The sequence below is a fragment of the Chelonia mydas genome, chromosome 2, assembly GCF_015237465.2.
Source record: "Chelonia mydas isolate rCheMyd1 chromosome 2, rCheMyd1.pri.v2, whole genome shotgun sequence".
In the NCBI taxonomy this organism is placed as follows: domain Eukaryota; kingdom Metazoa; phylum Chordata; order Testudines; family Cheloniidae; genus Chelonia; species Chelonia mydas.
In genome coordinates, this window is record NC_057850.1 from 216,535,252 (window position 1) to 216,562,401 (window position 27,150).

At 41.8% G+C, this 27,150-nt stretch overlaps 1 protein-coding gene across 9 annotated transcripts in view; it reads right to left on the minus strand.

Moving 5' to 3' along the window:
- The window catches only part of VPS50 (VPS50 subunit of EARP/GARPII complex), a 195,510-nt gene extending 169,696 nt beyond the window's left edge, over positions 1-25,814 (minus strand). For 3 of the 9 annotated variants that reach the window (XR_005224048.1, XM_043541198.1, XM_043541199.1), the window contains exons 1-2: positions 25,513-25,669; positions 18,368-18,436 (exon numbers count right to left, since the gene is read on the minus strand). Coding sequence is in view for 6 of the 9 variants with exons in the window: in XM_043541198.1 (XP_043397133.1) it covers positions 18,368-18,436; positions 25,513-25,545 (102 nt within the window). In the remaining 3 variants the exon portion in view is untranslated. Of the gene's footprint in view, positions 1-17,777; positions 17,839-18,367; positions 18,437-25,512 lie in introns of those variants that run through there. The other 6 variants (XM_037890684.2, XM_037890683.2, XM_037890686.2 and 3 more) reach the window with 6 other exon arrangements.
- Positions 25,815-27,150: the final 1,336 nt, after the last annotated feature.

The window sequence follows — 27,150 nt, forward strand, 5'->3', positions numbered from 1 at the left end:
TCTGTTTATGGACTGGTTTCAGAGTAGCAGCCGTGTTAGCCTGTATTCGCAAAAAGAAAAGGAGTACTTGTGGCACCTTAGAGACTAACCAATTTATTTGAGCATAAGCTTTCGTAAACTACAGCTCACTTCATCGGATGCAACTAAATTGGTTAGTCTCTAAGGTGTCACAAGTACTCCTTTTCTTTTTGTTTATGGACTGGTATATTTTTTGAAGTTTTCGCACCAGGACAGCCCATCTCCTATCAAAGAGGCTCACATAACTGCCAACATACCATTTCTCTTACCACACTGTCACATGTTCATGATAGGGACACTTTACCCTGCCAGTTTTAATACTGCATGCATCCTTGCAGGATAACACTGCTGTCACCTGATCAGAGGGGTCCCTTTACTGTATAAGGTCACCAAAACACACCCAGCAACGGAGAGAGATAGGCCAGTGGAGAATACTTTGTTGAACTATTACTGGTCCTGAAGTTGTGTATTTTTAAATAGACCATTACATGGTCAAATACTGGATTTGTCTCCACACATTTCCTGTATCCCTTACCCTTCTGAGTCATGTGTTTTGTTTTGACTAATGCAAATGATGGGCTATAGATATGGAATCACCACTTCAACTGCATTTCCTCACCTGGAATACTGTGTGCAGTTCTGGTCTCCCATGTTTAAGAAGGATGAATTCAAACTGGAACAGGTACAGAGAAGGGCTACTAGGATGATCAGAGGAATGGAAAACTTGTCTTATGAAAGGAGACTCAAGGAGCTTGGCTTGTTTAGCCTAACTAAAAGAAGGTTGAGGGGAGATATGATTGCTCTCTATAAATATATCAGAGGGATAAATACTGGAGAGGGAGAGGAATTATTTAAGCTCAGTACCAATGTAGACACAAGAACAAATGGATATAAACTGGTCACCAGGAAGTTTAGACTTGAAATTAGACGAAGGTTTCTAACCATCAGAGGAGTGAAGTTTTGGAATAGTCTTCCAAGGGAAGCAGTGGGGGCAAAAGATCTATCTGGCTTTAAGATTAAACTCGATAAGTTTATGGAAGAGATGGTATGATGGGATAACATGGTTTTGGTAATTAAATATTCATGGTAAATAGGCCTAATGGCCTGTGATGGGGTGTTAGATGGGGTGGGATCTGAGTTACCCAGGAAAGAATTTTCTGTAGTATCTGGCTGGTGAATCTTGCCCACATGCACAGGGTACAGCGGATCGCCATATTTGGGGTCGGGAAGGAATTTCCCTCCAGGGCAGATTGGAAGAGGCCCTGGAGATTTTTCGCCTTCCTCTGTAGCATGGGGCATGGGTCACTTGCTGGAGGATTCTCTGCTCCTTGAAGTCTTTAAACCACGATTTGATGACTTAAATAGCTCAGACATTGGTGAGAGGTTTTTTGCAGGAGCAGGTCGGTAAAATTCTGTGGCCTGTGTTGTGTAGGAGGTCAGACTAGATGATCATAGTGGTCCCTTCTGACCTTAGTATCTATGATAAAAAAAAATAAGGGGTGGTTTCAGGTGGGTCAACCAGCTATTTACTAGAGTGTCTCACTCAAAAGTGGTTGGACCTTATTGTAGAAAAGGGCAACAAAAATGATTAGGAGTATGGAAAAGCTTCCATATGAGGAGAAATTAATAAGACTGGGACTTTTCAGCTTGGAAAAGAGACGACTAAGGAGCGATATAATGGAGGTCTATAAAATCATGACTAGTGTGGAGAAAGTAAATAAGGAAGTGTTATTTACTCCTTCTCATAACACAAAAACTAGGGGTCACCAAATGAAATTAATATGCAGCAGGTTTAAAACAAACAAAAGGAAGTACTTCTTCATACAATACATAGATCAGCTTGTGTAACTCCTTGCCAGAGGATGTTGTGAAGGCCAGACTATTCAAAAAAGAACTAGATAAGTTCATGGAAGACAGGTCCATCAAAAGCTATTAGTCGGGATGGACAGGGATGCAAAACCAAGACCTTCCGATGGTTGCCTGCGTGTTATACCTAACGAGCACACTGGTGTTGCTCTGGTATTGTCCCTGAAGGTGCAATCTGCACTACTGGACTGGGCAGGCTTATTCTATATGCCCAATTCGGCCATTTTCAATTTGAAGGTAAGACGTGCAGTAGTTAGTGCATATACACCACACAATGCAAGACCTGATGCTGACAAAGATGCTTGTTATGCCATGCTAGAAGATATTGTATCTAGGTCAACACGCCAACTCCATATTGTCATCTTAGGAGATATAAATATGAGGCTATATCCCCCCAGGATCTCTACTGGGACCTGTGCTGTTCAACTTATTCATAAATGGAAAAAGGAGATAAACAGTGAAGTGGCAAAGTTTGCAGGCAATACTAAATTACTCAAGATAGTTAAGTCCAAAACTGACTGCGAAGAGATACAAAGGGGTCTCACAAAACTGGATTATTGAGCAACACAATGACAATCTAAGTTGATAAGTGCAAAGTAATGCTGATATGTGTAAAGCACACTGGAAAATATAATCCCAACTATACATACAAAATGATGGGCTCTAAATTAGGTGTTATTACTCAAAGATCTTGGCATCATCACGGGTAGTTCTCTGAAAACATCTGCTGAAATGTGCAGCTGCAGTCAAAGGAAGCTAACAATGTTAGGAACCATTAGGAAAGGGATAGATCAGACAGAAAATATCATAACACCACACATAAATGGTGTGGAGAAAGTGAAGAGAGAAGTGGTATTTACTCCTTAACAGAACACAAAAAACAAGGGTCACCCAGTGAAATTAATAGGCAGCAGGTTTAAAACAAGAAAGAAGAGGTACTTCTTCACACAACAGTTAACCTGTGGAACTCAATGCCAAGGGATATTGTGAAGGCCAAAAACTATAACTGGATACAAAAAAAAACAACAGATAAGTTGACAGAGGATAGGTCCATCAATGGCTATTAACCAAGATTGTCATGATTGCAATACCATGCTCTAGGTGTCCCTAAAACTCTGACTACCAGAAGCTGGGGCTGGATGACAGGGCATGGATCACTTGATAATTGCCCTGCTCTGCTCATTCCCTCTACAGCAACTGGCACTGGCCACTGCCAGAAGACAGCATACTAGGTTAGATGGGTCATCAGTCTGACCCATTATGACCATTCTTATGTTCTTAAATTGGCCAGGAAAGAGGTGGATTTGAACTGGTACTGGAATCACACAGCTTACAGAAAGAGAGTTCAGATAATGATTCACATCTACTAAAATATGCTTCCACAAATGGACTATTTTTAATGGCTATCTGGTTTCCGCACACAAATTGCCAGAAGTATAAATCTCAATATCCAATCCATATAGAATGTATGTGTATTTAAGAATGTATTCTGGAGCAAGATTAGCATTGAATCCTAACAATGATATTCTGTTTAACAAAGTTCCAGAGAAGGATATCTATTGCACTGAAACACTTCAATTTTGATAAGATGCATGATGAAGTGATCACTAACAGATATGTGATTTCCAATAATTATTTTATATTGGATGACCACCTGTCTACCACGAGGAAGAGTGGACTGTATTTTGGGATTCTATAAGAGACTGTGGGAACACAACTAGGAATAAGGAGAATGAAAAAAGCAACAAAGATCATAGTATCAAATTATGGGAGAGGAAAAAAAAAAGAAAGAAAGATGTGCAGTGCAGAATGGATGCACTGGAAGGTCAGATCAAGTCAGTGAAGAAAGGAGGAAATAGACAAGGAAAAGAAATGTCATGAACAAGCAGTTAAGAGAGCCTGTCAGAATTATCATAATCAATGGTGGAATGATATGAAGCAGTGTATTGAGGAAGGCTCTGAAAGACATGACCATACATGTGTATTTGAGAAGCTGAAGCTCCTAACTGTACATCCATTATTGGTGTTTTCACCAGTTTAAGAACAGAAATGGAGAATACTGCCAGGATATTACCTTAAGCACTAGAATGAGCATTTTTGTGAATTAAATGAGCAGATCCCACCAAAACGCAGACTACAACTTAATCCAAAAAATGAACACTGGCAAAAGCGGCTGCAATCAGCACAGTGGATATTGCTATGCCAGTATGGGCTGCCTGAGCAGTTAGTGTGCCTCGTGGAGAAATTGTATCATGATACAATTAGCAGTGTGAAAGTAAATAGTTATATTACAGACTGGTTTTTTGTACAATCAGGAGTTCCCCAAGAATGTTTTCTCTTACTAATGTTATTTAATATTCTAATAGATTACCTGACAACAGAGCTGACTAAGGCCAAAGTAGATGTGCAATTTAAAGAGTCATCTTTAGAGGATCTCAAGTAATCACATAGTTTTGTCTTACTCGGAGAGACTATTGGCCAACTATAGCTAATTCTAGAAGAGATATGAAGACGTGCAGAACCTATGGGACTTAAGATCAATGGTGATAAAACCAAATTTAAGCATGCCTCCTATAAAGCGGAAATGAACGACCAGTAGATACTGCATGTAGATGGCAAGTATAGTGAAGGGATGACCAGCTTTATCTATCTGGGTAGTCAGTTGACAGCAGAAGGTTCTATATATGAAGAAATCACATCTGCCTTGCATCAGTGGCATTTCAGCATCGTCAAAGACCTCTGTTTGGGCAGCAAGATGGGCTTGTCTTCACTACCAGGGAGATTGATGCTGCTGCAATCGATGCAACAGGTATAGTGAAGACCCACTAAATTGATGGCAGAGCACTCTCCGGTTGATACCGGTACTCCAGCTCCCCAAGAAGAGCAAGTTAAGTCGACCAGAGAGCATCTCCCATCGACACAGTATAGTGAAGACACCAGGGTAAGTCGACCTAAGTTACATCGACTCCAGCTATGTTATTCACGTAGCTTGAGTAGCATAACTTAGGTCGACTTACCCCGGTAGTGAAGACATTCCCTAAGATACGAGTGACACAGTGATCATAGTAGTGATGACAGCTCCATTACATGGAGCAAAAACATGGCTGCTAACAGGTCAGGAGAAGAAACGAACAGTTTCAGTGTCAAAAGTTACAGCACTTCCTTAATATCCATTGGTTTGACTTTGTCACAAATGAGGAGATACTTAGACTACCCTGACAAGTTGCAGTCTTGCACCAGTTGAAAACAAGATGACTGCAACAGTGAGGTCATGTCCAACCTGTAGGAGATGGTACACTTTTACAGAAGGTTTATAGAGCTGAGATCGAAGAAAGCAGAGCACAAGGCTGACCACATATAAGGATAGAAGAAATAATTTTGGAGGGATTTCAGAAACCTAAACCCTCCCATATTGACTCTTGCCAAAAGACAAAGACTTGCAAGGTACCATTCAAGATGGAAGTCCATTCTATGTGCCACTACAGTTACATCACAGCCATATGGATCTGCTGCCGCTCTCACTCCCACCATCTTTTTCATCCTGCTCTGCCTGGAGCATGCATAATTCCCGAGAATAGAAGTGATGAAGATGTATTTGAGGAGTGCCTATATAGAGAGATTGAAACAGGTGGTTCCTCCTGCACATCTATCTGGGCCAGCAGAAAGCTTCCAACCTGAAGACATTTGTACAAGTCACTGACCAGGATAGTAGGTTTTGGTTTTTGTTTTGTTTGTTTTTTTTAATTTCAGGAAGGCAAAAAGAGTTCCCAGTTAAGTTTGGTCCAAAATCAGAAACAGCCCATTTGTCTTCCATTGTAAGAGTAGCCAAATTCAGAATACTGGGGGAGTTGCAAGCACTTGACATTTCTCTCTGCTGACAACAAAGATGTGAGGGCTGAATCCTGAGAACACTGTATGTAACAGCAATACTGACAGAAGGAATCCATGTATAATCTTCCAGCCTAGACTAATTTTATCAAAGATGGAGGTTACCAAAAAATCACCTAAAGCTCCAGGTTGAGAACCGTGGTTGACAGCTCCACTCTTCAGGTGCAATGGAACTTTCTATTACAAGGCTCTAAGCTCATTTATGCTTAGAGTAGCAGCTTTCCCAGGGCTGGTCTGAGACTATGGAGTGAACTCCCACAGGACTTACAGGCCATCATGAACTTTACCACCTTCTGCTCCAAGTGCAAGGAGCACTTCTTCGACCTTGCCTTCTCCAATACCAACACATAGGAGTGTACATACAAAACACAACACCAACTACAAAACCTACCAAAATAATACACTGCACCACAAATGTAATTCTCCCCATGGGAAGAGTATGGCAAAGAATGAACTACATGTGATATTGCAGGAGCAGGATTGTATAATTGTACTATAAGAACAGAGGTACTAATGTATGTCTTGATTTCATTTTACCAGCCACCCCATTTGAATAGCAGAAGGAAATGACCCTTTAGGGCTAGGAGAGATTCTGTTTCCCATGGATTACAAAGTAGGCCCTTTTAGATCTTTGTTTTAAGGTTTAGCTAGTAAGAGACAGGATCCTGTATTGTGGCTATGTTAAATAGATTAGAGGAACGTTGAGGGCTGGGGCCCCAGTGTGAATTGTTTTGGTTATAAGATGTAGTAAGCTTTAATTTACAATGTCTTTTCCTTGATATAAAGTACTGCTGTTTGTATTCTTAAAGGTCTCCGTGAAAGACTGTGTGAATGAGGAATGTATGTATCAGGAAAAGATAAGGTGTGAAGGCCACTGTTATAGACAGATGGTCAAGGAAGGAGGAGTGAAGAGACTTAACGACATCAGAGAACCATCAGTGCGCATGCATAATGAAGGAAGGGCAGATTGACGACCCTGAGGTGGAGGCTGGCACCCCTAAAGACAAGACAATTGATTAAATCGAAACCAGGACAGGACGACCCACTCAGAGTAACCGGTCACAAACTTCACACAGCAAAATCCATAGACTTCAACAGAGAAAAAAAGACTATAAGAACAGAGTGCTTGGCCATGGGACTTTGGGTTCATCTTGCCACACTCCAGGAGCATCGGATCACGACCGACAGAGCCCTGCTCCCCTCTGCAACCAATCTGGCTGGCCACTAAATTGATCCAGACTCTGGACTGGTAACTATAAACATCAACTGGCAGGACTTGTGTGCATGGGCGCGGGGAGGGTGTGATCGAAAACCATATGCTAACTGTTGTATTCTCAATAAATGCGGCGTGCTGCCTTCTCCCCTATAAAAATCCTGTGTGCTTCTTATAAGTATAACATTTTGTGTATCTTGTATCACTTAGTGCTCCACTGGAAGATGCTCAGATACTAATAGTGATGAAGACAGTATAAGCACCTTTTTGGAATAGTACAGAACAGAGCAGTTTAACATCATGTTTGATACAGAAGTGTCCCAAACTATGATGTTCTAATAATGAATAATCAGGAGAAATACTAGAAAGGCCAAGCGGTCAGCCTCACTTTCCATCACAAGCCAAGAGAATTCAACAGTTAAAAACCGTCGCACAATACCAGACATCTTAAACTGTAGACTTGTAATTTTAAGTCTATTCAGCCCCTGTAATATACTGTGGATATAAATGTTGGATTTTAATTGAGCTCTTCCTCCCACCCCCCACCCCCAGAAAAGGAAGGTATAATGGTGTTACTTATCCTTTCTGTTTCAGTCATGGTAGACCAGACGTCCCTAAACTGTGGGGCATGCCGCCCTAGACAGGCACGGAGGAGCGTTCGGGAGCGGGGCTGCGACTGCAGCCCGGGCCAGCCCCCACAGGGGATCGGGAAGGAGCGCCACCCTGCTCCAGCCATGGCCCCAGTCTCAGCCCCCTTACTCCTGTCCGCATCCCCCGCTCCCAGAACCGCGGCCCCACTCCCAGCCTCCAGGGAGGAGGAAGGGGACAACTGTGGTAGACATAAAAGACAATGTCTGCATTACACAGAACCTCTGATATTAAAAATCTTAAATAAATGTAAATGTCCCTGTCCACAAGAGTGGTCTACTTTTAGATTGGTTTTGGTTTTATTTTCTGGGCTTAGAAAATTAGCTTCTGATATTGGGTTTAACTTTCAAAGCAATTCAGATCCATTTTTCAGATACATCTCAATAGGAATTTTACTGTTAACATCTATAGGAGAGGCTATGAAGAAAGTAAGAGATTTAGCGAGAATGATTTTAAGAGAAATACCATAGCATAAATTATTCAATTATTTTTAACAAATTTGAGAAGTATCCACAATATGTATATCCAGTAATACATTAGTGCAGAAGCTAGTTTTATTCCACACAGATCCAATCTAATCCAAAACATCTTATTATTATTAGCCATACACATACAAATGTCTTGGCATTTGAATAGGACATGCCAGAGTCATATTCCTAAGCAGGGGAGTTTTAAATTTTACGGTAGCAATATTGGCTTAGGAAAAACGCTATGGAAAGCCGAGGTGTTCTTTAAAAAGTCAACATTTACTAAAGCTCTGCGTATTCTTAATACCTACAGTTCTTGACAATCGATGTGTTAAAAATTAGGGCCCTAGGAGTTGATTAGAAAGTATGAGGCTATGTATTTCCATTAGCAAGACATGGCAGCATCCTCAGGATGACTGCCTCTTCCAGCAATCCACATTAGCAGTGATCTCAGACTTTTCCTGTTTACATGCAATGTAAATTCCTATTTTCTGCAAACTGCATGGAAACTTTTTAAAGACACCATAATAGAGGCCCAATTTAAAAGTATTCCCTCAAATTAAAAAATATAGCAAGAGAACCAAAAAAGTGCCACCGTGACTAAACAACAAAGTAAAAGAAGCAGTGGGAGGCAAAAAGGCATCCTTTAAAAAAGTGGAAGTTAAATCCTAATGAGGAAAATAGAAAGGAGAATAAACTCTGGCAACAGAAGTGTAAAAATATAATTCATCATCATCAATCCCATAACCGCATTGGTCGTTGGGGCACCATCATTGATGAGCAATCAACCGTCTCCACCCCTAACGATTGTGTGTCAGTGCTTGAGTCTCCGCGAAGTCCATTCCTGTTCACTCTTTTACGTTGTCAATCCATAACTTCTGCTGTCTACCTCTTCTTCTCTTCCCCTGTACTGTCCCTTGGAGGATGATCTTGCATAGGCCAGATGATCTTGTTACATGGCTGTACCACTTCAGCTTGCGCTTCTTCACGGTCATCAGGAGGTCTTCATATGACCCAGCACATTGGGTGATGATGTTGCAGACCTTTTCATTAGTGACGTGGTCGAAGTAGGAGATACCCAGTATTTTACGGAAGCACCTCATCTCTACCACCTGTATTTTCCATTCATGTTCTGCCGTAAGGGTCCACGTCTCGCATGCATACAGAAAAATGGAGATGACCAATGCATGCAGCAGTTTCAGTTTGGATTCCAGGGAGATGTTCTTATTCCTCCAAAGTGGCTTTAAGCTTTGACACTTCTGATGTTGTTTGCGCGGTTCTTGCACGAATTTCTGCCTTGGATCCTTCATTAGTGATGACTTCCCCCAAATATTGGAACTGTTTCACTGCCTCCAGCTCTTGTCCACTGACAGTGATATGTGAGCTGATCCCATCACATCTGTTTGTCATCAGCTTGGTTTTCTCTGCACTAATTTCCATGCCGTATTTTGCGGAGGGTTTCATCCAATCATTTCACAAGGTTGGCAAGTTCATCTTCGCTGCCTGCCAGGCCATCAATGTAATCAGCGAACCAAAGATTTGAGATTGTTCACCCCCCAATGCTGACTATGCATGTGTAATCTTCCAGGGCATCAGTTATCATGCGCTCCAAGTATATGTTGAACAGTATGGGAAAAAGAAGCCAGCCTTGCTGGACTCCAGCAGTGGTGCAAAACCACTTTCCTATTGTGCCACTGATGAGAACAGCATTGCTGGCCTTGGCATACGGTTGTTTAATAGTAAGAATAAGCTTACGACCAATATTGTACTTCTTCATGGTTGCCCAGGGAGCTTCGTGCCATACTCTGTCAAACGCCTTCTTGAAGTCAACAAAGACATGGTAGATGTCCTCCTGGTGTTTTAAGTACTTCTCACATAGAACACAAAGGATGAAAATCTGTTCTGTGGTACTTCTTCCAGCACGAAAGCCAGCCTATTCTTCAGCGATGATGTTGTCTGCTTGTGACTTCAATCTGTTCAATATGACTTTCAACATCATTTTGCTGGGACAGCTAATTAAGCATATGGTCCGGTAATTTTGACACAATTGCAGGTTGCCTTTGGCAGAATGACAATTAGTGACTGGATCCACCTGGCGGACCACTCACTACTCTGCCAGATCTTGTTGCATATCTATTACTATTTCTCCTCTGAATTTCATCAATTTGGCTGGGATGTTGTCAATACCTGTAGCCTTTCTGTTCTTGAGTGATTTCACAGCTGTCCCCACTTCTTCACATAGTTTTGGAAAGTCATCCTCCTCTGTTGAATCTGGGCTGTCTAAGACACTAGAATCTCCATTTGTCTGGTGGTTGTATATATTAGAGCAGTAGTTTGTCTACCTATTGATGATGTCCCTTTCTTCGGTAAGACTATTCCCTTCTTTGTCTTGAATTGTGTTAGCTTTGGTCCATCTTTCCTTCGTCAGATCTTATGCAACCTGGACGGCTCGTTTTCTATTTTTATTATTGATACGCTCTTCGATTTTAGAGCACTGTTTTTCAATCCATATCTCCTTAGCCACCTTCATTTCTTTCTTGATCTTTCTGCCAATTACGCTGTATTTATCAGCTCCCTCAGTGCTGTTCTTGTCTCTCAAGTTCTCTTCTAATGTCACACATTTGTAGTATTTCACTTGTGACCCATGGTTTTGCATTCTTATGTCGTCTCCAAGGATGTCCATTGCTGCCTCATTCATTACAGCATTGAAATTGTTGGTCATTGCTTCTTCCTCTAGAGCAAGCAGCGGGGCAAATTTTCCACTGATCATTGCTTGGAATGACTCTGCAATGTTTCGGTCTCTGAGTCTTTCTAAGTCAAACTTGATTCAGGTGAGCTTTGGCCTGAGGATTTTCTTTAGACTTAGCATCACAAGGTCGCGATCACTTCCAATATCAGCACCGGGGAAGATCCTTGGTTTATCTCTGTTAATCCCAGAACAAAATCAGTTTTGCACCATGATGTAGCCGATCTGGCTGTGATGGAGACCATTAGGAAGGCAAAAAAAAAAGAATTTGAAGAACAGCTAGCCAAAGACTCAAAAAGTAATAGCAAAAATGTTTTTAAGTACATCAGAAGCAGGAAGCCTGCCAAACAACCAGTGGGGCCACTGGATAATCGATATGCTAAAGGAGCACTCAAGGATGATAAGACCATTGCGGAGAAACTAAATGAATTCTTTGCATTAGTCTTCACGGCTGAGGACGTGAAGGAGATTCCCAAACCTGAGCCATTCTTTTTAGGTGACAAATCTGAGGAACTGTCCCAGATTGAGATGTCATTAGAGGAAGTTTTGGAACAAATTGATAAATTAAAAACAGTAATAAGTCACCAGGACCAGATGGTATTCACGTAAGAGTTCTGAAGGAAATCAAATGTGAAATTGCAGAACTACTAACTGTGGTTTGTAACGTATCATTTAAATCGGCTTCTGTACCAAATGACTGGAGGATAGCTAATGCGACACCAATTTTTAAAAAGGGCTCCAGAGGTGATCCTGGCAATTACAGGCCAGTAAGCCTGAGTTCAGTACTGGGCAAATTAGTTGAAACTGTAGTAAAGAACAGAATTGTAAGACATATAGATGAACATAATTTGTTGGGGAAGAGTCAACATGATTTTTGTAAAGGGAAATCATGCCTCACCAATCTACTAGAATTCTTTCAGGGGGGTCAACAAGAATGTAGACAAGGGAGAATCCAGTGCATGTAGTGTACTTAGATTTTCAGAAACCCTTTGACAAGGTCCCTCACCAAAGGTTCTTAAGCAAAGTAAGGTGTCATGGGATAGAAGGGAAGGTCCTCTCAGTGATCAGTAACTGATTAAAAGATAGGAAACAAAGAGTAGGAATAAATGATCAGTTTTCAGATTGGAGAGAGGTAAATAGTGGTGTTCCCCAAGGGTCTGTACTGGGACCAGTCCTATTCAACATATTCATAAATGATCTGGAAAAAGGGGTTAACAGTAAGGTGGCAAAATCTGCAGATAATACAACAGTATTCAAGATAGCAGTCTGCTTGGGACTTAACTAAGAGCTGCAAAGGGATCTCACAAAACTGGATGACTGGGCAACAAAATGGTAGATGAAGTTCAATGCAGTTAAATGCAAAGTAATGCACATTGGAAAACATAATCCCAAATATACATATAAAATGATGGGGTTTAAATTAGCTGTTACCACTCAAGGAAGATCTTGGAGTCATTTTGCACAGTTCTCTGAAAACATCCACTCAATGTGCAGCAGCAGTCAAAAAAGCTAACAGGATGTTGGGAATCATTAAGAAAAGGAGAGATAATAAGACAGAAAATATATTGCACCTATATAAATCCATGGTACACCCACATCTTGAATACTGCGTGCAGATGTGGTCCCCCCCAGCTCAAAGGAGATATATTGGAAGAGGTTCAGAAAAGGACAACAAAAATGATTAGGGGCATGGAGCAGCTTCCAATCTCTCCTCATACATGACTCTTCAGCTTGGAAAAGAAACAACTAAGGGGGAATATGATGGAGGTCTATAAAATCATGACTGATGTGGAGAAAGTAAATAAGTGTTATTTACTCCCTCTCATAACACAAGAACTAGGGGTCACCAAATTAAATTAATAGGCAGCAGGTTTAAACTAATAAAAGGAAGTATTTCTTCACACAACACACAGTCACCTGTGGACCTCTTTGACAGAGGCCATCACAACATCCAAGACTATGACAGGATTCAAAAAAGAACTAGATAAATTTATGAAGGATAGCTCCATCAATGGCGATTAGCCAGGATGAGAAGGAATGGTGTCCCTAGCCTCTGTTTCCCAGAAGCCACAGGGGATGGATTGCTTGATGGTTGCTGTTCTGTTCATTTCCTCTGGGGCACCTGGCATTGGGCACTGTCGGAAGACAAGATACTGCGCTAGATGAACCTTTGGTCTGACCCAGTACGGCCGTTCTTATGTACCACACCACGTACCTAACCAGTGTCCATGTCTCTATATTTGACTGAAGATAGCATTAAAGTTCAGCATTACAGCATGAGTTAGAGGTTAGAATGTGTATTGTGTGTCTTTGTATGCTGGAAATGTATGGAAATTTTCTGTCTGAGTTGCAGAGTCTGTTAGTTCAATTGATTAATATAAAATAATGCTGACTGAAATATAATGGTTGCGTGTGTTCCATAAGATACCCTTAACAGAACATTTTCTTGGTTTTGTTTTTAAAACAAGGATTGGCATGGGAGGAGTTATTTAAGTAATCTTAACAGGAAACCAAAGCAGTCTGCAGACCAACAGTTTCTGAAAACCAAGACCAAAGAACTTTTCTGTCCTTTGTATCAGCACGGACACAATCTAACTTCAACATATTCCTCCCCTTCATGTTCTCTACATCCTCTGTCTGAGCTTTCAAGTTGTTTGCCACACTTCAGAAATGTGTTTTAACACAGGAGTTTATCATCCCCCCGTATGAGCCTATCAATTTTTGTTAATGACAATCTTTTTAAAATTAAAATCTGATTTATTTAATTTAAAGACAGGTTTATTTTTAAATAAACCTATTTAAAATTAAATTTGAAACTGATAACCCATGTTAAGGGCTAAACTTATTATAAATCTATTAAAATAATTTAAATTAAATACACAAAATATTTAGTATATATTTGCTGCCAAGTTTTACAGAAAAAGCCAAACAACTTAACTGATGGAAGTCATGGCTGAGCACCTGGAACCAAAGCTTGTTGAAAAAGCTAAACTGTCTTTTCAGAGAAGTAGCCTCTTCTGCAGATGCAGAGCAAATACCTGCTTCATTTCAGTTTATTCAAATAAGTTAGTTCAATGACTCGGTCATTCAAAGTTAAGAAACCAATTGGCAGCTGAAAAAGCAGGAAAGCTTGTTTTCCCTTCTCATCTATGAATAAAAAGTAGATCTACTAGTGCTAAAATCTTGAAGGATGTGGTGATCAGAAAGTTTAATTTACTACCTATAGATAACGTTTCCTTTGTTTAATAAAATGAGCTTTTAATGAAAAACATGTTTCAAAACTTTTTTTCTTATGTTTCCAGCACATTTAAGGAAGTTTTCTTTAACAAAAAAAAAAACCAAAAAAACAAAAAACATGCTTTTTTGTGCATTTTAATTGAATCTGAATTTCCATCCAAATAGAGCTGAACACCAATCACAAATAAATTAACCATCTAGTAAATAAGAAATGCATAATGAATCATTTTCTAACATAATAAAAATGTAAAAAAATTAAGATTCTGCATATATGTAAGTTAATCAGTATAACTGCTTAAATAAATATGACTAAATATGATGTAGACCCCAGGTTAGCAAAAGGAATCAAATTTAATGTAAAGGATATATAGAGTTGCAAACCAACATGTTTTAATAGTTACCAATGATGAAACTCAACCTTCCTTTAGGAAAATAACCAAAAAGTATAAATGGAAAACATAAGAACATAAGAATGGCCATACTGGGTCAGACCAAAGGTCCATCCAGCCCAGGATCCTGTCTGCCGACAGTAGCCAATGCCAGGTGCCCCAGAGGGAGTGAACCTAACTGGTAATGATCAAGTGATCTCTCTCATGCCATCCATCTCCACCCTCTGACGAACAGAGGCTAGGGACACCATTCCTTACCCATCCTGGCTTACAGCCATTAATGGACTTAACTGGATAAATTCATGGAGGTTCTCTTTTAAACCCTGTTATAATCCTAGTCTTCACAACCTCCTCAGGCAAGGAGTTCCACAGGTTGACTGTGCGCTGTGTGAAGAAGAACTTCCTTTTATTTGTTTTAAACCTGCTGCCCATTAATTTCATTTGGTGGCCTCTAGTTCTTATATTATGGGAACAAATAAATAACTTTTCCTTATTCGCTTTCCCCACACCACTCATGATTTTATATAACTATCATATCCCCCCTTAGTCTCCTCTTTTCCAAACTGAAAAGTCCTAGCCTCTTTAATCTCTCCTCAGATAGGACCCGTTCCAAACCCCTAATCATTTTAGTTGCCCTTCTCTGAACCTTTTCTAATGCTAGTATATCTTTTTTGAGATGAGGAGTCCGCATCTGTACGCAGTATTCAAGATGTGGCCGTACCATGGATTTATATAAGGGCAATAAGATATTCTCCATCTTATTCTCTATCCCTTTTTTAATGATTCCTAACATCCTGTTCGCTTTTTTGACCGCCGCTGCACACTGCATGGACGTCTTCAGAGAACTATCCACAATGACTCCAAGATCTCTTTCCTGATTAGTTGTAGTTAAATTAGCCCCCATCATATTGTATGTATAGTTGGGGTTATTTTTTCCAATATGATCTTTTCCAACATAATTAAAAATGATAGTTTAAAATCAAGGTTACCTGCTTAGTGATTTAAATCACTGATTTAAAACAATACACCCTAGGATTATCTATTAACAGCATATGTTCCTTCCTGCGATTCATGAAGGCTTCATGTTCTTCCAGTTTGGGCATCTTCCAATGTCATTAATACAGTTTTTGAAATAGGAGCCAGTACCAATATTTGTTTTAGCACAATTTAGAAGTGCCACCCTGAATACAGAAGTATTCTCATATAATAAGAGCAATACCATACATGTGTTGTATTTGGTTGGGACATTTTGTTATTCCAGATATCTAGGTTTAGGGCAAGTACATTTTATTAGAGCATGAGCAGGAAGTAATAAGCTTTGCAAGTTCCCCATTGGGATTTTTCCTACTGTTTTAAGAAATTAAAGTTTATGTTTTCTGATTTTTTCTTTATCTTCTGGTAAAAAGAGTGCATGTTTGTGTACAATTTTGTATATCTTTATAAAATAATAAATGTTAAGAGGATTTAGTTTATTTCCAGCCCAGCTGCTTGATCCTACAATTTTATCATAATCCTTTTTGTGACATCAGTGTGCTGCCATGGCAACAAATGCACTATCAGTCCCAAACACACGCTTATGCCAAGAGGTACAGGATAGCCAATCAGACAGGAACTCCGAGGGGGGGGGGGATCCAAAACTTTGACCAACTGAACTCTCTTACTTTTACTGAAAATTGCTCTCCATTACTGTCATTCACATTGTAATTGCTTTGGCCTTGACTCTTTGCCAAACAGGAAACCAGAATCTACGCTTCCAGAAAAGCAGGAATGTTAACCCTATGTTTCATCTAGTCTGGGGGTGGGGTTCTATATCTTTCTGCTATGACAATTATAAAACTTTTCCTTAAAAACAAAAATGTGAACCCATAAAGCTGCTACATGAGACTGCTTAGAGCCCACACCTAGGAATTGTGCCAGATATAGCATAGCTGCTCAAGAGAATCTTATAATAAATTCAGATTTTAACTTGTTCCTCATTTATCTGACAGCCTCAATAAAACCTCATACACAATCTTTGGTAGGAAAGGATTACAGCAATCTATTTAAGAAGCTATTTTGTAAGTATCACTGACTTTAAAACATAACCATAACAAGTCATTTAGAAAGTCCCTCACCTGAAGAGATTAATAGAATGGTTTTGTTGGAAGAAGAGACATTTTTCAAAGTTTTACACTAGCAACACAGGAAAGACCAACAACTTTATTTTCAGAGGTGCTGAGCATCCACGATCACTATGATTTCTAGGGAAGTTGCAGGTACTTAGCATCTCTGAAAAAATCAAGTCACAAGTTTTAACAATAATGCAAATAAAGTCTGTTAGTCAATTTGAGTGCAGAATGCCCGTTAACTTTGATGGGATTCTGCTCATGGAAGAGTTGCAGAATCAGGCCCCACTGGGTATGATAGTGAAGGATTGTCACATTTACTTACTTCACTGTAAATGCCTGAGCTAAAACACTAGATAATTAAAATTAGCTTGTTTTGCCATTGTGAATGTTTCAAGACATAACTACCATACTGAAGTATAATAGCTTTTTGTGTGTGTGTGTGTGTGTGTAACAAAAACACAAGATAAAAGTAGCCCAGGGGTAACTGTTAGCTGAAAATACTGACTTGGCAAAAAAGACTATTTTCAATTTGACACCTCGAAACTGAAACTTAGTGGGTAGTAGGAATTTGTATAATTATGAATTGGACCAAGGAGGTGAGACAGTACTCTTGAGGTCACTGGGAATGTAATGTACATACTCCTTGGAATTAATGCCTGCATACCACTAGAACATAAGTTATGCATCAGTTCAGATGTTATGAAAAGACACTAAAGATAGGAGGTATTACATTTTATTTCTTTTGGGAATATTTTTATTTTATATGATGGATTTTCTCATTTCCCTCAACACAAGCAGTGCATTATAAAAGGTACTTTTGTGTATAGAATCATAGAATATCAGGCTTGGAAGGGACCTCAGGAGTTCATCTAGTTGAACCCCCTGCTCAAAGCAGGACCAATCCCCAATTTTTATTTTTATTTTTTCCCAGCTCCCTAAATGGCCCCCTCAAGGACTGAACTCACAACCCTGGGTTTAGCAGGCCAATGCTCAAACCACTGAGCGACCCCTCCCCCCCTTCAGAAGCTGAAGACAGTACCTTTTATAACTCATAGGTTAAAGCCAAAATGACTGAGCTATGACATCATTTACAATAGATCATGCATGGTTCAAGCACATTAGTAAAATCAATGGGGCAATGGACACAGCAAATCTTGCAACCAACACTTGGAAGATGTATTGAGAATTAAGCCCCACCTTTTCGCATGATTGTCAAGACAGCAGCATGTTTTCTGTATTTATCAGCAACTGACATTACCTGAGCAGTGAGACAGAGCAATTTGCTTTTCTGGGATCATTATATACCTCTAGTAATTGTGAAGCATAAGGTAGAAAGCCACTTATCTGTTGACATAACTGCAAAATATTATGATTAAAAATCTCCAACTATGAGGAATATACTTATGCTAACAAACCGATAAAGAGGCTGAACACGGAGGGCAGAGGTACATGCTGTACCTTCCAATGGGGAGAGAGTATGGCTTTTGTAAATTTTAGTCTCATAGGAAGAAAAATTGGGATTAAGAGCAGAAAACAATATAAGAATTGTTGAGTTCCATGAAAGCCCATCTTAATTTTGACTCAGTGCACATTCTCACTCCCTGGATACTAGACCTGTTGCAGAACTCACTCATTCCGCTTGTGGAAAAGAAAACAGAAAAAACTTCTCCAACACAAACATGTCCCAAATAGATGGGAAAAAGAAAAGGGTTGCCTACTATGTTTAAGAACAAAAAACCAGAAACATTAAAACAAACAAGAACCAAAAGAGTATCTGTGGGTCACACCTTGCTAGGAATCCGAAAATTCTCAACGGGACTGAGGTCATGAACGTTCTCCTGTGGACTTTTGAGACCCTTAAAAAAGAAATGGAACAGTTAGTTAAGCTAGTCAATTCTGTACATCTTGCAACTAAACCATGTTAAGATCTTATCTACAGGAAAAAAATTTATATACAGTAGCTTTAATAAACATGATTCATGTCAAATATTTGAGTGGGACTAATAACATGGGTAATTTATTCAAAGTATTTGCAGGTTTGGGACCAGAGCCTGCACCACATCAGTAAAATTCATGAACAAAGAGATTAGCATTTCTTTACAATTAATACTTACTTTCTATTGTACCATCTTGTCAACTCCCACATCTGTTATTCAGTGTTTAAAAGGCAAATGTAACTCAAAACATAATGTACCCTATTCTGCTAGTTTGATGAGTTAATGGCATCAAAAAGCTTTAATTCAAATTAAGTGCCACCTCCTTTGTAGCATAATTGTCATTTCTGTATAATGCAACATTTAACTATTTACCATATAAAACTGTTAAACTTTTCCCTTTATATTTATTAGCAGAGGAAAAAACAGTACACTTCAAATTTTAGCAATTATGTAATAATTGTTTCTTTCAAAGAATTTTAATCATGGAAACAGATAATGTTCTTATGATGGCGAGATTTTGATATAGGATACAGGCTGTATCATCCAGCCAACTAATATATAAAAGTTTACAGAATGTTAAGCATGTTAATAATTTTAAAATGTGACAATCTAAAAGGCACACTGACGGCACGTATCTGTTCCCAATGTGTCTTCTGAATCAGGCCTGGTTAACTTACTGACAAAAAACTAGCTTTTAATACTATCAGAAACACAGAGGCAACATGGAGGCAGAAAAGCAAATCACATTCTGTTATTCTACATGTATAAATTCTATCAGTGCATGCACATGATTGAGAGCAAGGAACTCCCAAGTTTTAAACATGGCTCTGACACCAGCTGCCTCTGAGGCCTCAGCCAAGTCACATAGGGCTCAAGTTTCAGACATACTTATCCCCCAAAACTCTCATTGACTTGTACTAGAGATATGAGTCCTGAGACTCTCTGAAAGTCAGGCATTTAATGTCTGCGCTTCAGTTTTTCCATGTGTTAAAGGAGGACTTTGTGAAGTTCTTTGAGACCCTCAAATTAAAAGCATTGTATAAATGCTAGGTAATATTACATAAGCATTGTTCAGCATTATTAGAAATTAAGTACGAGTTGCAACGAGAAAAATTTCATTTTCATTTAAAGCGAACAAATTTGAGACTGATGAAGTCTCTGACAGGGAGCAAACAGATGAATTTTGCTAAGGGCATCATTTTTTCTACTCACTATATTTTTTTAATGTTTCACCTTCCAGGTTGAAAAAACATCACTTTTTGCAGGTTTACTTGTCTGATTTTATTAGGAACTTTGGAAACCCAAACACATCCTCCACCTCAATTGCCCTCACCAACCAAAAGAATTCACCACCTCAATGAGGCCAAGACTCAAAATATCAAGCAATTCAAAGTGGTAGCTGAAAAATAAGAAATTCAGATATCCGTTTTACCCCATCGTTATTTTTAGCAGTGTTTACAGTGTATAACAGTGGTTCTCAACCAGGGGTCCCAAGCCCACTGGAGGGCCACGAGCTGGTTTCAGGGGGTCCGCCCAGCAGGGACGGCATTAGACTTGCTGGGGCCCAGGAAAAAAGATGAAGCCTGGCCATACGGGACTGAAGCCTGGGTCCCAAGCCACGCCATCCGGGGCCGACACCGAAGCCTGAGTAACTAAGCTTTTTAGGGCCCCCGTGGCATGGGGCCCCCAGCAATTGCCCTGATTGCTACCACTTAATGCTGGCCATGGCTTTTATATGCAGAAAAACAGTTGTTGTGTCACAGGTGGGCTGTGGAGTTTTTATAGCACGTTGTGGGGGCCTCAGAAAGAAAAAGGTTGAGAGCCCTCGCATATGACACCATTAGGAAGTTCTTATTGAATGTTAAATGAACCCCAAGCTTTCCCAAAGATTTAAAAGTGGTATTGAGTACATGAGGGGTGACCAACCTATGGGATAGCCCAGTGGTTTGAGCTTTGGCCTGCTAAACCCAGGCTTGTGAGTTCAATCCTTGAGGGGGCCATTTAGGTATATGGGGCAAAAATTGGGGACTGGCCCTGCTTTGAGCAGGGGGTTGGACTAGATCATAGAATCATAGAATATCAGGGTTGGAAGGGACCTCGGGAAGTCATCTAGTCCAACCCCCAGCTCAAAGCAGGACCAATCCCCAATTAAATCATCCCAGCCAGGGCTTTGTCAAGCCTGACCTTAAAAAATTCTAAGGAAGGAGATTCCACCACCTCCCTAGGTAACACACTCCAGTGTTTTACCACCCTCCTAGCGAAAAAGTTTTTCCTAATATCCAACCTAAATCTCCCCCACTGCAACTTGAGACCATTACTCCTTGTTCTGTCATCTGCTACCACTGAGAACAGTCTAGAGCCATCCTCTTTGGAACCCCCTTTCAGGTAGTTGAAAGCAGCTATCAAATCCCCCCTCATTCTTCTCTTCCGTAGACTAAACATCCCCAGTTCCCTCAGCCTCTCCTCATAACTTATGTGTTCCAGTCCCCTACTCATTTTTGTTGACCTCCGCTGGACTCTCTTCAATTTTTCCAAATCCTTCTTACAGTGTGGGGCCCAAAACTGGACACAGTACTCCAGATGAGGCCTCACCAGTGTCGAATAGAGGGGAACGATCACGTCCCTCGATCTCCTGGCAATGCCCCTACTTATACACCCCAAAATGCCACTGGCCTTCTTGGCAACAAGGGCACACTGTTGACTCATATCCAACTTCTCGTTCACTGTAATCCCTAGGTCCTTTTCTGCAGAACTGCTGCCTAGCCATTCGGTCCCTACTCTATAGCAGTGCATGGGATTCTTCCGTCCTAAGTGGAGGACTCTGCACTTGTCCTTGTTGAACCTCATCAGATTTCTTTTGGCCCAATACTCATATTTGTCTAGGTCCCTCTGTGTCCTATCCCTACCCTCCAGCGTATCTACCTCTCCTCCCAGTTTAGCGTCATCTGCAAACTTGCTGAGGGTGCAATCCACACCATCCTCCAGATCATTTATGAAGATATTGAACAAAACCGGCCCAAGGACCAACCCTTGGGGCACTCCACTTGATACCGGCTGCCAATTAGACATGGAGCCATTGATCACTACCCATTGAGCCCGACAATCTAGCCAGCTTTCTATCCACCTTATAGTCCATTCATCCAGCCCATACTTCTTTAACTTGCTGGCAAGAATACTGTGGGAGACAGTGTCAAAAGCTTTGCTAAAGTCAAGGAACAACACGTCCACTGCTTTCCCTTCATCCACAGAGCCAGTTATCTCGTCATAGAAGGCAATTAGATTAGTCAGGCATGACTTGCCCTTGGTGAATCCATGCTGACTGTTCCTGATCACTTTCCTCTCCTCTAAGTGCTTCAGAATTGATTCCTCGAGGACCTGCTCCATGATTTTTCCAGGGACTGAGGTGAGGCTGACTGGCCTGTAGTTCCCAGGATCCTCCTTCTTCCCTTTTTTAAAGATGGGCACTACATTAGCCTTTTTCCAGTCGTCCGGGACTTCCCCCGATCGCCATGAGTTTTCAAAGATAATGGCCAATGGCTCTGCAATCACATCCGCCAACTCCTTTAGCACTCTCGGATGCAACACATCTGGACTTGTACACGTCCAGTTTTTCTAAATAGTCCCGAACCACTTCTTTCTCCACAGAGGGCTGGTCACGTCCTCCCCATGCTGTGCTGCCCAGTGCGGTAGTCTGGGAGCTGACCTTGTTCGTGAAGACAGAGGCAAAAAAAGCATTGAGTACGTTAGCTTTTTCCACATCCTCTGTCACTAGGTTGCCTCTCTCATTTAGTAAGGGGCCCACACTTTCCTTGACTTTCTTCTTGCTGCTAACATACCTGAAGAAACCCTTCTTGTTACTCTTAACATCTCTTGCTAGCTGCAACTCCAGGTGTGATTTGGCCTTCCTGAATTCACTCCTGCATGCCCAAGCAATATTTTTATACTCTTCCCTGGTCATTTGTCCAATCTTCCACTTCTTGTAAGCTTCTTTTTTGTGTTTAAGATCAGCAAGGATTTCACTGTTAAGCCAAGCTGGTCACCTGCCATATTTACTATTCTTTCTACACATCGGGATGGTTTGTCCCTGTAACCTCAAGAAGGATTCTTTAAAATACAGCCAGCTCTCCTGGACTCCTTTCCCCCTCATGTTATTCTCCCAGGGGATCTTGCCCATCAGTTCCCTGAGGGAGTCAAAGTCTGCTTTTCTCAAGTCCAGGGTCCGTATTCTGCCGCTTTCCTTTCTTCCTTGTGTCAGGATCCTGAACTCAACCATCTCATGGTCACTGCCTCCCAGGTTCCCATCCACTTTTGCTTCCCCTACTAATTCTTCCCGGTTTGTGAGCAGCAGGTCAAGAATGACCTCCTGAGGTCCCTTCCAACCCTGATATTCTATGCTTCCATTCTTTTTGGGGGAGGGATAGCTCAGTGGTTTGAGCATTGGCCTTCTAAACCAGGGTTGTGAGTTCAATCCTTGAGGGGGACATTTAGGGATCTGGGGCAAAAATTGGGGATTGGTCCTGCTTTGAGCAGGGGGTTGGACTAGATGACCTTCTGAGGCCCCTTCCAACTCTGATATTCTGTGTGATTCTATGGCCCACAGGCCATACACAGCCCACCAGCGCATTTCATAAGGCCTGCAGCCTACTTCAACACAATATACCAACGGCCAATTCATTAGCATTTTGTCATGTTTACATCATTTTAGTTTACACAAATGTGTAAACAGACAATACTGTACATGGAAACAACCTATCTAAATACATATGAAACAAGCTGAACTTAAAATATAAAATCAATACAATCAATAAAAGGTGAGTTTAAATCTTATTAAAATATGTATCATCTGTTTGGCCCACTCAAGGTTGTGCTTAGGTTTCTATGGCCCACCTGTGTAATAAGGTTGGGCACCACTGGATCACATCATTCCTGGCCCCAGGACTAAGAATTTTAAAATAATTCTGAAACTAAACTTTCCCACACTGGACTAATATTCCACCCCTCCAACACTGAATATTTTTTGTAGCATTAGTTCATATTCTCCCCATTCTTAATGTATATTTTTAAGAAAGTTCCCTTGCATTGCTTTTGACATCAAATCATTTTCTACGTCTTCTTGCTTTCATTTAGTTACTGAACAACTCTGAACCCCATATGTGAGTAGCATAGGAGGAGCCCAAGCCGTTAATTTCGAGAGAATTTAAACTTTATGGGGAGTTTCTTGCTTATACATTTAGAAGACAATTCATGCACTGAAGGTTAATTCATTGCAGTCTTCCTGAGTTTGCACACAAACAACTTCAGCTTCTCTATGGCCACCCCAAAGCATCTCCTAAGCAGCAACAGACTGAAATCAACAAGACTGATTTTTTACATATCTAGTATTGAGAACCCGGACAATAGTTACATATGTCAGTTTCACTCTGCTACTACTAAAAGCTAGGACTAGATAAAGGCAAAGGAGCTAGACATAGAAAAGGACTGGAGAAAAATGGAGCTGGGAGAAGGAATGCAGAAGGGAGAGCCTCCCCTAAACTGACAGTAGCCTGGTGCTGGAACAGAATAAGAGAGGACTCCACCACTTCATTCGCAGCAATGAGCTGGATTGCATGGGGGGTGATGGACAGGAAACTCTCAGCAGGAAAGAGACTTCAAATTGATCAGATGCCTCCTAGCAGGGTGATATACTATGGAGCCCTCAAGCAGCAATAATGACTCCAGTACAATCCAGCATCCACACCATTCCCAGTATCTAGGTGTGTGAGGGGAGCTGGGTTTCTCACCAGAACATTACTTCTGGGGTTTGAAAAATGTCCCAGATACTTACTGGATGCTGTCTCCAGTACAGCTTTGAGAAACTGGAACTACAAGCCTGAATATAATATCGCCCTTCCCCCTTCTAATCTTCTATAGTTCACAGAGTTTGACATTTAGTTAACTAGAACCCTTTGGTTTTTGTGACAGACCATATTTTTTAAAATTTGTTAGGCACACAGATAAAGTTAAGCACACAGGTAAAAGTGGCCTAATTTCCAGAGATCAATGGGAGGATACCTGACTTAAATATCAATTTTAAAAAAACAGACCTTTTAACAAGCAGACTATAATGTGCATTAGACTGTCTGAACTATAAAGATAATCAATAGAAAGTAAAGAGAGGTAACAAAGACTCAAAATATTGGAACAGGTTTTCAAGAGCTTATCAAGAGTTGTTTAAATGTGCTCTAATATAAATGTTTCCAATGCTACTTCAAAATCCTGCCATAACTCCCCTCCCCCCCCCCTTTTTTTTGAACACTTACATTCACTAAAAAACAAAACCACATTACAAGGAAAAGTTTTAAGGTAAAACTGCACTAGAGCAACGAACTCGAAGGACACCTTGTGATCTGTACCATAAAAAAGGAACAAATAATAGGACAGAATAAACCATTTAATATTTTGAAATTTATTTGGGGTTCAAAGTGCAAATAAAAGCAAAAATTGGGTACCTCTGAGGCACATTACATCTCCTCTCTTCCCAAGTGCCACCGCAACTCATCGTTTTTCCAGCACCCCACTTTAGCCCCAATATAACACACACTGGTGTTCCTTGTTCAGACACCGTGGGCCTCTATACTCTCGGATACGCACATGTTGCAATCCCCATGTAGAGACTGGGGGCACCAATTCCTCAGCCCAGCCCAGCGCGCGCACGCACACACACTCCCAGTCACCGTACAGCCTCATCCCACCCCCACTTCCCATAGAAGGGCCGCGATCCCTCTTTGCAACACTCCCATACAGTCCCCTGAGGAGCGACGTCTGACCGCCCCCCAGCTCAGCCCAGCAGTCCCTCCCCACGTAAGGAACTGCGCCCCTCCACAGACACACGGCCCCCAACTGGACCCTTTCTTAATCCACACCACCCCCTCCCCCCCGGATCTGGGTCTCACACGCCTCCCCCCATCCCCCGCTCCGCCCCTATGCCCCTCACGCCCCGCCCCGTTCCCCCTTACCTGGCGGGTCATCAGTGACTTGATTTTCTGCATGTCCGCACCGCTTCGCGCAGCTCAGGCCCGCGGGCCGGCTGCGCTCACAAACCCCCGTCACCCGCAGGCGAAAGCCCCATCTGACACTAGGAAGCCATATTACTCATCACGTGACAGCTCTGCCTGCTGCCTGGTGCATTCTGGGATTGGTAGTCCTTCGTCCGCGCCATCACCCTTCATGGTGCTGGGGACGTGCGGCCTCAGGGAACTACAATCCCCGTCAGCGGATCCAGCCCCGCCGGTCCTGCCCATTCCACACGGCCAAAGCTGTCCCCTAGGTGTAACACGGGTAATCATAGAGAGGAAGGGACTCGTTGCGTAGACAGCCCCTTACTGGGAGGATTCACTGCCCCCTGCTGGCCGAGCTGCCACATTCAATAAAGCGGCGGGCCCTCCATCAGCCAAAGGGACCTGGCACCCACCTGCCTGCTCGGGGAGTCTCCAGGGCTCAGTTTTCCTGAGCCTCAGAGACGCACGGTGGGGCGGGGGAAGGAGGAACATGCAGTCGGAGCTGTCGAGTCTTTTTGCCCTGGTCTACACTAGGACTTTAGGTCGAATTTAGCAGCATTAAATCGATGTAAACCTGCACCCATCCACACGATGAAGCCCTTTATTTCGACTTAAAGGGCTCTTAAAATCGATTTCCTTACTCCACCCCTGACAAGTGGATTAGCGCTTAAATCGGCCTTGCAGGGTCGAATTTGGGGTACTGTGGACACAATTCGACGGTATTGGCCTCCGGGAGCTATCCCAGAGTGCTCCATTTTGACCGCTCTGGACAGCACTCTCAACTCAGATGCACTGGCCAGGTAGACAAGAAAAGAACCGCGAACTTTTGAATCTCATTTCCTGTTTGGCCAGCGTGGCAAGCTGCAGGTGACCATGCAGAGCTCATCAGCAGAGGTGACCATGATGGAGTCCCAGAATCGCAAAAAAGCTCCAGCATGGACCGAACGGGAGGTACGGGATCTGATCGCTGTATGGGGAGAGGAATCCATGCTATCAGAACTCCGTTCCAGTTTTCGAAATGCCAAAACCTTTGTCAAAATCTCTCAGGGCATGAAGGACAGAGGCCGTAACAGGGACCCGAAGCAGTGCCGCGTGAAACTGAAGGAGCTGAGGCAAGCCTACCAGAAAACCAGAGAGGCGAACGGCCGCTCCGGGTCAGAGCCCCAAACATGCCACTTCTATGATGAGCTGCATGCCATTTTAAGGGGTTCAGCCACCACTACCCCAGCCGTGTTGTTTGACTCCTTCAATGGAGATGGAGGCAATACGGAAGCAGGTTTTGGGGACGAAGAAGATGATGATGATGATGAGGTTGTAGATAGCTCACAGTAAGCAAGCGGAGAAACCGGTTTTCCCGACAGCCAGGAACTGTTTCTCACCCTGGACCTGGAGCCAGTACCCCCCGAACCCACCCAAGGCTGCGTCCTGGACCCAGCAGGCGGAGAAGGGACCTCCGGTGAGTGTACCTTTTAAAATACTATACATGGTTTAAAAGCAAGCATGTGAAAGGATTACTTTGCCCTGGCATTCGCGGCTCTCCTGGATATACTCCCAAAGCCTTTGCAAAAGGTTTCTGGGGAGGGCAGACTTATTGCG